We start from the raw sequence: 13837 nt of genomic DNA, 5'->3' as shown, positions 1-13837 counted from the left end.
ATTTTTCTGTGATAATTGGAATATTTACTCAATTTTAACATATTTACTGGAATTAGTAAATTTAATCATCTTAGTCTTTGTTTTATTTGTACCACCTTGACTGTTGCTCTTTTTAAATATATTTTTTATCTTCTTTTCTGTCAAAAAAAAAATATATATATATATATATGTGTGTGTCAAGGCAGAAACACTATATTTTTGTTAATCCCTGAGGATTATAGTTCTTTTCTAAAATTATTCCAGACCCACAATTTATATCTCAATATGCAACATAATTCACATTATTATACATTTTTAAAAAGGAAAAACTTTAGCATACGAACACCTTGGAAAGAATTCTAACATGGTCCAATAATTTTATAGCTAAAGTTTCTGGGCAAAAGGTATAGTTATCATTTTCTGTCCAAATTTTTAATAAATAGTCATTTTAAATGGAACATCATTTCAGAATAGTATGAAATTACATTGTGAAATCAGGACCGTCATTGAACATTACGTGTCTATTACATCCCAAGCGTTATGTATGTCTTTACACTTAAGGAATGGATAGTAAACAATCTTGGAGTAAAATATGGGGCAGAACCTGCTTTAAGTTGTACCAAGTCAATCAAATAGAAATTTGAAGAACCTTGTATTAAGATGAGAGGCTTTTATACTCGGCATTTTCTTCCAATGGAAAAATAAATCCAGTGTGCCACCATCTTGACAACTCTTTAAATATATAAGGAATATAGTTCTTATATAACTTAACACAAAGTAAACAATATAGCAATTATCTCTTCCAAAGGTCAGTCAAATGCAGGGTTTTTTCTCTCTGGCCCTAAAAGAACATATCAATCTTCTACCTCATAGAAGATCTAAATTGTAATTTTGTTCTTAAGTATTTCAATTTTTTTTTTTACTTTCTGCTTGTTTCTACAGTAAAATTAACTTTTGTCATCCAGTGATGATAACTTCAAGCTGATCAAATAAGGATGTTTTCCGTTTTTTTTGCCATTAACATCCTAAATTATCTTTTATTCATCTGTAATCTAGATAGACAGTTAATTCCTCGACCCTCTTAAACTGTGTCCCTAAACGGTAGGTAGACCAAGATTGCTAATATCCTTGATTTTTAAATGGCAAATATATATTATACACAGATGCATGTAAAAAATGCTCTGACAGTAACTAGAAAATAGATATTTTTAAGATACTGATTATGTTATAGGACAAGTAATTACTATAAAAGTTGCAATAATAACTTCTTGTCCTATAATCTCCAAAAAATATAATATATGTCAAAGTACAGGAAAGACTCTTCTGAAAAGCAAGAAGAATAGGGGGTCCTTGGTTTACATTTATCAATCTACATAATCTAAAAATAATTTATCCATAATCTTGAGCTATTAAGTGGACAATTACTATAGAAACATTTTTCAAGATTTAAAAAATAATAGTATCACTCCTTGGTATAAGACCTGTATACCTATCAAAGAGACCCCTATCTATAGGGGAAAAGATATCCTTAACAAAGTTCACAATGCCATCACAGCCACCTAATTAAATATCTTAACTGCAGAATTAGTGTAATTTTTCTAAATACATTTTTATATAACCCAAATAGCCAGGAACCCAATGGCATGCCTCTTTAGAGAACTTAGAAATTTGGGAAGTAGCTTTAATTATGTATTCCAATAAAAAGGCAAAAGTTGGTTAAATTATTTAAGTCCAGTTTATCTATTTGACATCACTGGCAAAATCCTTCCTAAAGGAGTTTGCTTTGTAAGCATTATATTAAAGAATTCCATGTTTTCTGGAATGCCAGAGTAGCTTACAAATCAGAACAGAGATCCCATCAGCTCCTTGCAGCACGTTCTGTGACTGCCTTAGTCAGGGCTGTCCATGGTCTGTCCTCTCTGACCACTCCTTGTAGATTTAGTCCTTTAGAGAAAGTCACTGCAAATCTGAGGCTCATTATACAGTAGTGGTGTTAATAGCATTGTACTTACCATTAAAGTATCAAATCAGTGCTTCATAATAGGTGCTACTTTATCCTAACTATTCTAAGCAGCCTCACCTCCTAGGGCCCAAGTAATCTAATATTCATAAACATCTTCAGTGCCCTGTGGGAGCCTTCCAGTTCAATAGGTTGTGATCTTCAATCATGTGTCCTTGAGAGAGATAGAAACAAATACTTATATAACATATTACATCTTCTATCTTCAGGAAATTCCACCCAGTGGAATTGTTATCAAAAAAAAAAGTTTTTGAGATTACCAACTATTTAAATTATGCCTCAGACTACCCAAACTGGCAAATAATTGGTAGCTAAACAAAAAATAATCAAAGCCACATCAACAGGGTCAGCACATTGCTTCCAAGTTCACATCAAGTCTAGAGAGAAATGGTGAAGAGCACAGGCTTGGGGGTGATGGGACTGTGTTTGAATCCTCTATGGACACTGACCTACCAGCTATATTATTTTCCTATTGCTGCTGTCACAAATTGCCACAAATTCAGTGGCTTAAAACAACACAGATTTATTATCCTACAATTCTGGAACTCAGCTGTCCTAAAATCAAGATGTCAGGAGGGCTGCATTCCTTCTGGAGGCTCTAAAGGAGAATTCATGTCCTTGCCTTTTTCATGGTACCTAGGATTCCTTGGTTTGTGGCCCCATATTCTGTCTCCAAAGCCAACAACATAGCATCTTCAAGTCACTCTCTGTTTCCTTCTCTCCTCTCTCTCTCTCACTCTCTCTCTCTGTCTCTCTCACACAATTGTACACACACAATTTCACTTCCACTATAACAGATGATTATTTTAATTTAAACACAAGTTCTGGGACACAAACCTTCATGTGCCTAAGAGAATCTTTAAAATCAGATTAAGAAATCAGTAGAGCAGACACCCCCTTCCATGCTAAGCTATGCTATCTTCGAACCCCATATGAAACAGTGAGACCCTTTATTTTTATCTTAACTAAAGTGCACACCACACGCACGCACACACACACACACTCACACACTAAAATGAGATTTGTCTTCACAAAGTGAAAGGCTGAACACATCCTGCTATGCTTTTGAAATTGTGTTCCCCAGGGACTCTCTCAGCTTCAAGCTTGCCATTCAACCTCCAAGGCACCCCCTTCATCAACTATAACAAATAGGGCCTTTTGTCTGTGCCAAGCAGTTGTTTCACATTTGCTGGGAGAAGAACAAAGGAACAGAGGGCTCAGAACAAATGCAGGAAGTGCTGAGGACAGTTTGGAGGGGAAAAAACGTTACTGAGCCAAGTTTGAATTTGCAATTCAGTCTTTGAGTAATTCATTTATTCTGAATGGTAAGAAAGATATAGAATTAAATTAATACTCATCAGTTATTATTCTGTAACAAATGTACTTCCTATATGCAAGCAGACTCGAGTCCTATGTAATTTGTTTCTAAAAGAAGTGTAGGAGCAAGTGACTAATTCTTAATTGTGCAATTAGTAAAAAGACATATATGGCATTCCAGAGACTGTTATCCACTTCCTTCCTTCTGTTATAAGGAAATCACGGTGGGCCTAGAACCCCTGCCAATACAACAGTGGCCTGGAAATTTCTATTTAAACATTCAAAGGATATGAAATGTGTGGCATCCTAGCCTACCTTGGCTGCTTGCCGCGTTTAAATTTTAGACGTCAAGCCAGGCAGCTGAGCTCTGAAAGCTACTCTTTTCCCCCCACATTCAAGTACTTGCTGGCCACAAAATACTCCTCATAGCTCAGAGCGCCTTGCATTGGAAAGTGGTTCCTGTCTCCTCAGGAAGACTGGGACAAGATAAGCTCAGATGAGATGACACTTTCAGGGCTTTTTATGAAAAATTTACCTCATAGCATCTTCTGTAGAACCAATATCTTGTCTCATCCTCCATTTTATTCCCAGTGGTGTTTCCTCTTTCTGTCGGAGTATGGATCTGATTCTTGCCTGAAACAGACAGGAGTGGGGAAAATAGGAGAGCAAGAACAAGGAAAAGGAAAGAAAAGCATCACAAATTGGCCACCAAAGAATGGAAATAACATTTATTGAATACCTACAGTATGCCTGGCACTTTACACATTTGATTTACAGATTAGATAATTTAATCTTCATATCATACCTAAAGGACAGACTTAATTCTGCATTTTTCAGGTGAGGACACTGAAACTCAGAGAGGTCAAGAAGCTTACTCCAAGTCACACAGCTAAGCAGTGGTAGAGCCAGGTCTTTCCACTTCACCATTAACATCCATCCGTTGTAATTTGTAACTGAAATCAGAAAGCCACGTTACTGAGAGTAAAGCTTGACATCTGTCGTAAGAATCCCGTAGGATGGTTAGCTCATGAGGAGCTCAAAGTTCAGAACTAAAGAAATCCTGGTTGTGAAATTAATTAAGCCCTGACCCTGCCTTGAATGCAAGTGGGAAATAGATGGAAGAGTGTTGAGGTGTCAACAAAAATCCATTTCCTACCAAGAGACAAGCCGGGAGATGCAAGAGGAGGAGGAGAGGTGCGGCGGTTGTAGACGGTGCTGGGAAGGGTTAGCACAAGGAGTGTCCCTGTCACTTGAGTGGCTTTCCTAAGCTAGCCGGGTGAAGAGACCCTAGGTCAGGAAGCCATCAGGCCAGTTCAGAAGCCAGCCCCCCAGGTGCCAGGGCTGAAAGAAAGGTAGGGCTGGAGGGACTTTTTCTAGTAGGAATTTTCCATTTCTCACAATGAGCTAGTCAAACACTTGCACTTCAGAGAAAAAGAATGAAGAGTTACAGAGCTTGCCTTTTTAATTCTCATTTGCCTAGTTTGCATTTGAACAAATTATTATTTCTGCCTTCATTAGAGTATTTAACACAATGTAATCAACCTGCTGGGAAGTAAAAGTGTAACCGTTTTATGGTTTGTTACACTGAAATTTAAATTTGCATATTAAGCAGCAAAGGCATTAACATGTGTACCCTATTCATTAACTATGGATTATAAAATACCTCTCTAGTGTGAGCCCAAACAGCAAGCCGTTTTCTGATTGAACTGCTTAATTAAATAAAAGATTATTAACAGCATTCCTTTATACCCTGGATACTTTAGTAGTTTGAAATTAAAGCACAGAGACATTCAGAAACGTTACCAAATCTTCCTCATCACTGTTTTGCAAGCATCTCTCTGAATATGATAGATTGACTCTGCTCTGGAAAAACTGCACTCTGAAATAAACCTCTTTAAAAATAAAGCAAAGCCATAAAGTAAATAGTACCTGAACTCAGATTCAATTTTATCATTTTAATTCCTTTCAAACCTTCATCACTGGTGAGGCTGGTCTAAGTCCTGTTCTGCAGATTTCTACCGTGCCAAATAAAGGAGAACATGCAGCAAGCTTCCCAGTCTAAATACAAACTATTTTTATAAATCAGTGGTGAGCTAACTTAATTTGGTTCTTCTCACCTACACTACAAACGCAAAATCCTTCTGCACCCAACTGAAACCTATTTTTAAAAAATAATCTCAGAGCAGTGAGTGAGCTTCTCTTAACCTCTTCCATCTTTGGTAGTATTGACCACAGGTTTAGATCTCCTTGACCTGAGTGAACCCGTCTCTCAAACCCAAACCAAAGCCAAGAAGTTGGAGGCCTCATCGAAAACCTCATCCCTCAAGAAAAAGGCTGATGGGCCTGACCTCATCAGTGCAGATGCTGAGCAGAGAGGCCAGGCGCTCCGAAACTCAGAGACGGCATCCTTAGACTTAGGTAAGGCAATAGCTTGTGTCTGCTGCTGTTCACTCGTGCTCAATACAGCAAGGAAGTTCTACAAATGACATTAAATCCATGGACAAAGCAGTAGAAAAGATTAATTCTATGTAGGAAACTGGACAGGACACACTTCTTTGTGCTTAGATTAAATAGCAGTTGGGGAGCTCAACTTTGCAGAACTGGTGTGGATTTATATTTATACAACCCATGTGTATTGAGTTTCTGATAGATGGCAGGTACCACACTAGGCACTGGAGTTACAATAAAAATAAGACACGAATCTTGCTCTCTAGGAGAATTCAGTCTAGAGGGGAAGAGAGTCTAGAAAGAGAACACTCTAACCCAAGGTCTGGGAACAGCCAGAAGGAACAGTAACATGTAACATGTGTGGGGATACGTCCAATACAATAATAACAGCTACCATTCACTGATGACTTACAATGTCCAGAACTGTGCTACATGATTTACATATATTAGCCTGTTAATTCATCACAACTCTTTGAAATGAATGAGGAACCAAATTTTCAAATTTAAATAACTTGCCCAAGATCCCAGTTAGTATGAGGAAGAGCTGGAATTTGAGCCAAGCTCTAATTAACTTCAAAGCCTGTACTTCTCTCCACTGTACATCTTCCTGAGAAAGGAGACCTTAACCTCAGATCATGGAACCAGTCAATTAAGCTCTCCTTTCTTAAGAGAAAGAAAGGTAACAGTTATTTCAGAAAGCCCAGGGAAATATGGATGGGTAAGTATCCATAAAATGAGCATATTAGTAACTTATCCATAAAGTTACAAAGGTTAAAGGGGATATACATATATGTAAAATCGCTTAGCACTGTGATATATACATGTTAGATGGCCATGAATTAATTTATTCATTTGTTCAGTAAACATTTCTCTAAATATCTGTTGTGTTCCATACTATGTGCTGGAAATACAAAGAAAACTAATATAAGCTTTCTGCCCCTTAGTAAGTTTACAGTCTAGTGGAGAGATAGAAAAATGATTAAAATAATTATAATAAAATATGTACTATGTGCTGCAATAAAGAAAAGCCCAGGTTAAGCCCCTCACCCGGCCAGGGGGTTATAGAAGTTGCCTTATAACTATATGAGCAGTCTTGAAGGTTGAGTAAGAATTTGCCAGATGAAAAATATGGATCAGAGAGAGGTGGGAAGGAAGGGGCAGGGCACTGCTGATACAGAAGAGAAAGGGAGTCACACACAAGTAGACAAACACAGAAAGACGCCTTTTCAAGCAAATACAAGCACTGCTACAGTATTCAAGAATAGTAGAGTACTGAGAAATAAATCTGAGAGTCACCAGGGGTCAGGTAATGGGAGTTCTTGGATGCCAGGCCCTTAAGTTTAGGGGGAGGGCAGGGTTGAAGGGTTTTTACTCAGAGGAGTGACATCAACAGATTCTATTTTAGAAAAATTTTTCTCTGTTGGATGTGTGGAGAAAGGAATGGAGGCAGGGAGACAATACAGGCATGTAAGAGAGTGACAGAGGGGATAGTGAGAGGGAGACGGGTTCAAAAATAAATAAATAAAGACAAGACTTGTGGACTGGGTAGATATATGCATGCCAGCAAGGAAGAGATATAGAATGTGCCAAACTCTGTGATGAGGGTACAAGAGGAGAAGGCGGGGAGGGGGGCGGGATGTCAAGGTGGAAGTTGTCGAGTTCAGTTTTGAACCTGTTATATATGAGGAAACTGTGGAGCTTCTCTGTAGGGATGTCCAATGGACTGTGAAATGTGTAAATCTAGAACTCAGGAAAGAGAACCAAGCAGGAAATAGAGATTTGAAAGTCAGAAGCCTATGAATAGCCGTCACAGTCATGGGTGTAGATGAGCTCACCAAGGATAGAGCGTAGAGAAAGGGAAGAGAACCAGCACACTGCTCAAACTCGTTGCACACACAGGATCTGCGCGCCTCTGCTGCGTCACTTTTTGAGGCCTGTCTCTCCGGAGGAAAATTTTATAATTATCTCCTCCTCATCCATGTGTTCTAGGTTTATTCCATTTCAATAAGTGAAATTTATACATATGCATAAGGATATATTGTTAAATACATTACAATATAATATAATAAACACGTAAATGATACTTTCATTTCTCCGCTTTCGAGAAAATGTCTTGTGAAGAAGTCATAAAAATTCTTAGTTTAAACGACTTTAGAGGACACTGACTGCAAACCTACCTTTTTATAAACGAAAAAACTGGCCCCTAAGGTTGTCTAAGTGGATTGTTCACAGTCACCAGCCAGGTTCTTTGTAAGAAGTAAGCCACAGGGAGACAATGGTCCTAGCATACACTAACTTTCTCCATTGCCTCCTTCCTCTCTATCCCCATTATAAATTCCCTTCTTTGGTGAAAAATTAGGTAGACTATAACCAAACCTGTAAAAAGTGTTCCAGTTTCTTCCCACCTCCTTTTAATAACAAGGCTCATCTCTTTAAACAGAACTTCTTTCCAGAAATGTGCCAGAAATGCCTCAAAGCCACCTCTTAGCTGGAGGCCCATAGGTTAGTACTCCATATGCTCATTCTTTACCAGATCCCATGGGCTCATACACAAAATTCAGAATGCACACAGCTCTTGAAATAAATTCAGGTAAAAAAATATACTTGATTGTTTAACTGTAAAAGCAATCCCATTTCTCTTAATAGGTCTCATATTTATTTAGCTGTACATGTTTTAATTAATTTTCTTGCAGCCTTTGGTCTTAGGGTAGAAGAGCATCAGTTAATTAAAGTTCACTTGTATAAGACTTCTCAGTGTTAATGTCCCTTCTTCTCTCTGCACCTCGTATTCTCCCCCGTCCCCCTCACCCCCTTCTTGTCTCCTTAGTAGACATTCAAACACAACTGGAAAAATGGGATGATGTTAAGTTTCACGGAGATCGAAATAGCAAGGGACATCCCATGGCAGAGAGAAAATCAAGCTCATCTAGAACTGGATCAAAAGAACTTTTATGGTAAGATATTTTAATATCAGAAAATAGTCATTTATCTTAGCCATAAAAAAAAAAACAAAACTTTGCCATTTGCAGCAACATGGATGGACTTGGAGGGCATTCTGCTAAGTAAAATAAATCAGACAGAGAAAGACAAATACTGTATGATATCACATGTGTGGAATCTAAAAAATATAACAAACTAGTGGATTTAACAAAAAAAGAAGCAGACCTGCAGATATAGAGAATAAACTAGTAGTTATCAGTTGGGGGGGCAGTATAGGGATGGGCTAGTGGGAAGTATAAACTATTGGGTGTAAGATAGGCTACAAGGATGTATTGTACTACACGGGGAATAGCCAATATTTTGTAATAACTGTAAATGGAGTGTAACCTTTACAAATTTATAAAGTTTTTTTTTAATTTTAAAAATAAATTAAAATATTTTAAAAGAAAACTAAAAAAAAAAAAGAAAATAGCCATTTATGTGTCATGTACTTGTCTACTGAAATAGCCAGAGAATTAAGTCAATCCAGATACTTGCTGCCATTTATAACCCCCTATTAATGTTAATAATTGTGGCTTCTAAAACTAAATTATTTCATCTGAATTGTCAAAAATTCAGCCAATAAGGATTTTGGTAGATTCATAATTTAATATTCAATATTTGTCCAATATTTGTTGATAATTTTCTGAACATGTAGCTGAGCCAATCAATCAAAATACGTGCATGTGTATTTTTACATATGTATATATTCAATGTATAACATGAATGATAGTTAAATTAAATGTTTTTGGCTGCACAGGTAACCTTTTTGACTTTCTTAATCACCACTGTCAGATAATGCACTAATTAAGCATATTCCATGGATGCCCATGAGAAAAACTAGCCACTTGAATTTTACCATGTTTTTAAAGCTTCCTAAAAGACGGCATGTTTCAGACTCCGGTTGCCCGTCACACATCTCCATTTATTATGACATTTCAAATTCTATATAAAGATCAAATCTCACTAAGACACTTTGTGAGAAGCTCCCCTCCCCACCCAAAAATTACTTTTTTAATGAAGCAGAACTCTCTGTAACAAAAATGGTTTTGCATTTATTTACTTTTTGCATATAACTGACCTGAATTCTAAATCAGTCAGAGACAATAACACCTAACACATTGCAGCCACTTAAATTCCAAACGTGGTCATTATAATGGAAATATATGTTATCTTTTTAATCAAAAGTCTGTTGACAGCTTTGTTACCATGGTTCTCAACGATCCAAATTAACCAGATTTCTTGACTGGGTTTCTAGGTGAATTCGCTTCTCGATTTACATTAATTTCCTCCATGCGTCCCTTATAGGTCCTCAGAGCACAGATCTCAGCCAGAACTGAGTGGTGGGAAAAGCGCCCTGAACTCTGAGTCGGCTGCGGAGCTGGAATTGGTGCCTCCAACACAGGTAACAAAACCAATTCCTCAATGCACCTGTCTTTTCTAATAGATAATTTATGTCATAAATATTTAAAATTTCACCAAAAAAATCTGAAGTATTTTTTCCGTATTTTCTATTTCGTATGCCTTCTCACTCAGTGTCTGTTTCAATGCTTAAAATAACTGATGATAGATAGATAGATAGATAGATAGATAGATAGATAGATAGATAGATAGATAGATTTGGCTGGAAAATGTGTCAATGAACTCACCATATACTTAGCACTTTTTCCTTGTTCTACCACTTACTTTACTTTCCAATACAAAATCTGTTCTACTCCAGTATTAGCACAATTTATGTAACAGGCATAAAGAAGAGGAAATTACATCTTGAGCAGTCATTCACAACTTTGCCCTACAGACCAAGGTACTCACACATCATCATCCTGACTGTCACATTAAAATAAATTTGTTGCTAAGGAATAAATAATTATAGTATTAGCAATCATGATAATACTAAGAACTACCATTTGTGAGTACCCTCTAAGTATTAGGGACCTTGTGCTTTTCATATATTATATCTAATACTCAAGCAATCCTGTGAATTATTATTGGCCTCACTTTAAAGGTCTTTGAAGAGTCTTGGTAAAGTCAAAATCCTTTTACAGGGGCACCCAACTAATCACCAGTGGAAGTAGGGCATGAACCAGACCTGTCTGTCTGCTACTTGACCCTCGACTCCAATGTAACTGGTTTGCCTGTGACCTTGGCTGGGCCAAGAAGGGCCATCAGCCTCAGTGTTTTCATTTGCTCAAACACTTTGCAAGGATACAACCTTGATCTCTTAAGAAATGTGTCCACGTTCACGCATCTACAATCCAGTTGGAAATAAGTGGGATGAAATGAGCAAGAGAGATTTTCTTGAGTTTACTAGGTAAGGTATTGAAACTAAGAGGGAAGATATATTGTCTGAAGTGAGTAAAGGGATAATTATGATAATAGCAAATATTATTGAGTGCTATGAGAAGGCCTTCTAATACATATTAATTAGCTCACTTGATCCTGACCAATGACTCTATGAGTTAAGTGTATTTTTTAACCCCATTTTATAGAGAGGGAAACTAAGGCACAGTGAGAGTAAGGAAAATTGTCGACACACTCACAACCAGTAAGCGGCAGAGGGCAGGAGGACGCAGATAGGAAATGGAAGGCATCTGGAAACCTAGGCCATTAACAGCACCTCCACATGCACCTCACCCTCCACGAGACAGAGGTGGGCATTACTGCTCCCAGAGCTCAGCCGGAAAACAAGTCAGCTAACTTCCAGAACAAATAACTCTGGGAAGCTTAATGAATTGTAAATGTAGCGTGAAAATGTATTTTCTTCATCTTTGTTCATTCTGAATGTATCTTTTTAAAAAACAAATTGATAACATTTATTAGAGAAACGTTTCTTGATAAGTGCATTAGAGATTTAGACAGCTAAATAATGGGTACTGTTTCGTAAACTGGAATCCTTGGAACAATTTATTTTTCTTTAATTTTATTTATTTATTTATTTATGGCTGTGTTGGGTCTTCGTTACTGCATTCGGGCTCTTCTCTAGTTACGGCGAGCGGGGGCTGCTCTTCGTTGCAGTGCGCGGGCTTCTCATCGCGGTGGCTTCTCTTGTTGCGGAGCATGGGCTCTAGGCACGCGAGTTTCAGTAGTTGTGGCTCGTGGGCTCTAGAGCGCAGGCTCAGTAGTTGTGGGGCACGGGCTTACTTGCTCCGCGGCATGTGGGATCTTCCCGGACCAGGGCTCGAACCCGTGTCACCTGCATTGGCAGGCGGATTCTTAACCTCTGCGCCGCCAGGGAAGTCCCTGGAACAATTTAATATAGCAGGAGAACACTAGTCTCTGCAGCAGGGGGAGACTTGGCACAGGTGGGCTCTTCCACACGGAGGTGGAGGGGAGGAGGATCAGCTGGGGTCCTCGGTTGCCGTGGAGACCCACAATGCATTTATCTTATTATTCCAATGACTGCTACTCTCCGGCTGGTTGTCTGATTTCATCCCACCACATTGTCCTTCCACTTACCCACCGGTGTGCCTTTAAGCAAACACAATGTGCTTTGGAAAATTTGTATGAGATTCCCAACATTGTCCTCCAAAATATAATGTAAAATGCCCTGAGATAGTTCTGTCTAGATAAATCATAGTGAATTATTTTAGAAGGTTACCAATTATTTGTAAAGCATTCATCCCTTAAATTGTTTTCTTAAAAAACACTGCATGTTTACTTAACAAGATTTGCCTAAACTAAGGAAATTTATAATCTCCTAGTTTTAATTCCAGCCTATGGATAAATAGGAAAATTTCATGAATTGGGGATTTAATCATCTAAAATATTTAGTCACTCAAATGGAACAGCAAGAGAATAGACTGATTCATCTACTTGTAATAAAAGACAGAAAGGTGTTTTTACTGTTAGAACCATACTGCTCTTAAATATATGATCTCTACGTAAATAAGATGATGAAGTGGTATAAAAATTCGACTTAAACTGACTTGCAAACTATTCAAGTAAACAATTTCAGCTTACCAAAATTTGTTACTGCTCCACTGTCACTCAGATGGCTTATAGGAAAATCAAGGAAATGTCTTCTTCTCCCTCAAGCCAACATAAATTATCTTAGTTCAACAGGTGAGGAGCTATTTACAAGCTTTGCTCAAAAATCATATTTCAGAATCACGAAGAGGATGAAAGCTCTCAATGAGAATTCTCATGTTTGTTCATTTTCAAGATGGGGAAAAAGAAAAACATAGACTAGTCTCTTTCAAATAGTGTTTTGAATATACTAATCAGAGTGGCAGGAGATTATAATAAATTATATAATCTCTGTATATTTAAAGAATAAAGTTTCTTGATATTATGTAAACTGTGTTATTTGTATTCCCTGGAGTTAATTATTTAAAGAAATCATGCAATCTGAAAAATTAAAAAACATTTGAAAAATTGAAGAAAGACACGGAAGGTAATGATATAAAATTAGCTTTTCCATAAATGAGATAGTGGTGAGGCAAAAGAAAAAGAATCCAACTTCTGCTGGAGAGTGATGGTTCACGCATTTCTTTTTCAAGTCTGGACGCTGGAAGGAGCGCTCCAAGACAGGCTGTTTCCACCCTAAGCTGGACTTCATGAGAAGGTGGGGAAGCCGGGCTCTCCAAATACTGAGTCACAATCTTGTAACGCTCTGATTTTGCTGATTTTGGCAGAGCAAATGCTTCCTTCCACATTGTCAAAATTCCATCAAGTTGGCAGTATCCCAAACCAGAACAGTCTAAACTTTAAAAGTGCAGATATGTTTTCTAAATTTTTAAAGGAATAATGCAAAAGGAAATGCATGTTCATAGAAATGTAAGATATTTCTAATATATTATTTGAAATGTTTACAATAATCTTGGGAATTAATGTTATCTCCATTTCTCAGAAGAGAAATGCATCTTAGAGAACACAAGTAATTTTCCCAAGGTGACTCAGCTAGAATGGAGAGGACCCAGCCTTCAAATCACACCCATCAGCTTCTAAAGCCCTTGTTCTTCATCACACATCACCTCCTATCAGCCACATCTAGCTTATCCGCCTAAGAGAACTCACAAGACCATCGATTTCCCTTCTCATTGCGAGCCCTGATTATTACTTAGTTTATAGGGTTAATATGAGTTAAGTGATTTT

The 13837-nt window shown here is 37.6% G+C and overlaps 1 protein-coding gene across 5 annotated transcripts in view; it reads left to right on the top strand.

The window, feature by feature from the left end:
- The window catches only part of PEX5L (peroxisomal biogenesis factor 5 like), a 236741-nt gene that overhangs the window by 152857 nt on the left and 70047 nt on the right, over positions 1-13837 (top strand). For 4 of the 5 annotated variants that reach the window (XM_059922045.1, XM_059922044.1, XM_059922041.1 and 1 more), the window contains 3 exons: positions 5540-5734; positions 8592-8718; positions 10052-10148. In XM_059922045.1, the coding sequence (XP_059778028.1) occupies positions 5540-5734; positions 8592-8718; positions 10052-10148 (419 nt within the window). The remainder of the gene's footprint in view (positions 1-5539; positions 5735-8591; positions 8719-10051; positions 10149-13837) is intronic. The other variant, XM_059922042.1, reaches the window with a different exon arrangement.

This window comes from Balaenoptera ricei, chromosome 4 (assembly GCF_028023285.1).
Source record: "Balaenoptera ricei isolate mBalRic1 chromosome 4, mBalRic1.hap2, whole genome shotgun sequence".
Lineage (NCBI taxonomy): Eukaryota > Metazoa > Chordata > Mammalia > Artiodactyla > Balaenopteridae > Balaenoptera > Balaenoptera ricei.
Note: the sequence above shows the minus strand (reverse complement) of the source record. Positions and strands in the feature narration are given on the sequence as shown.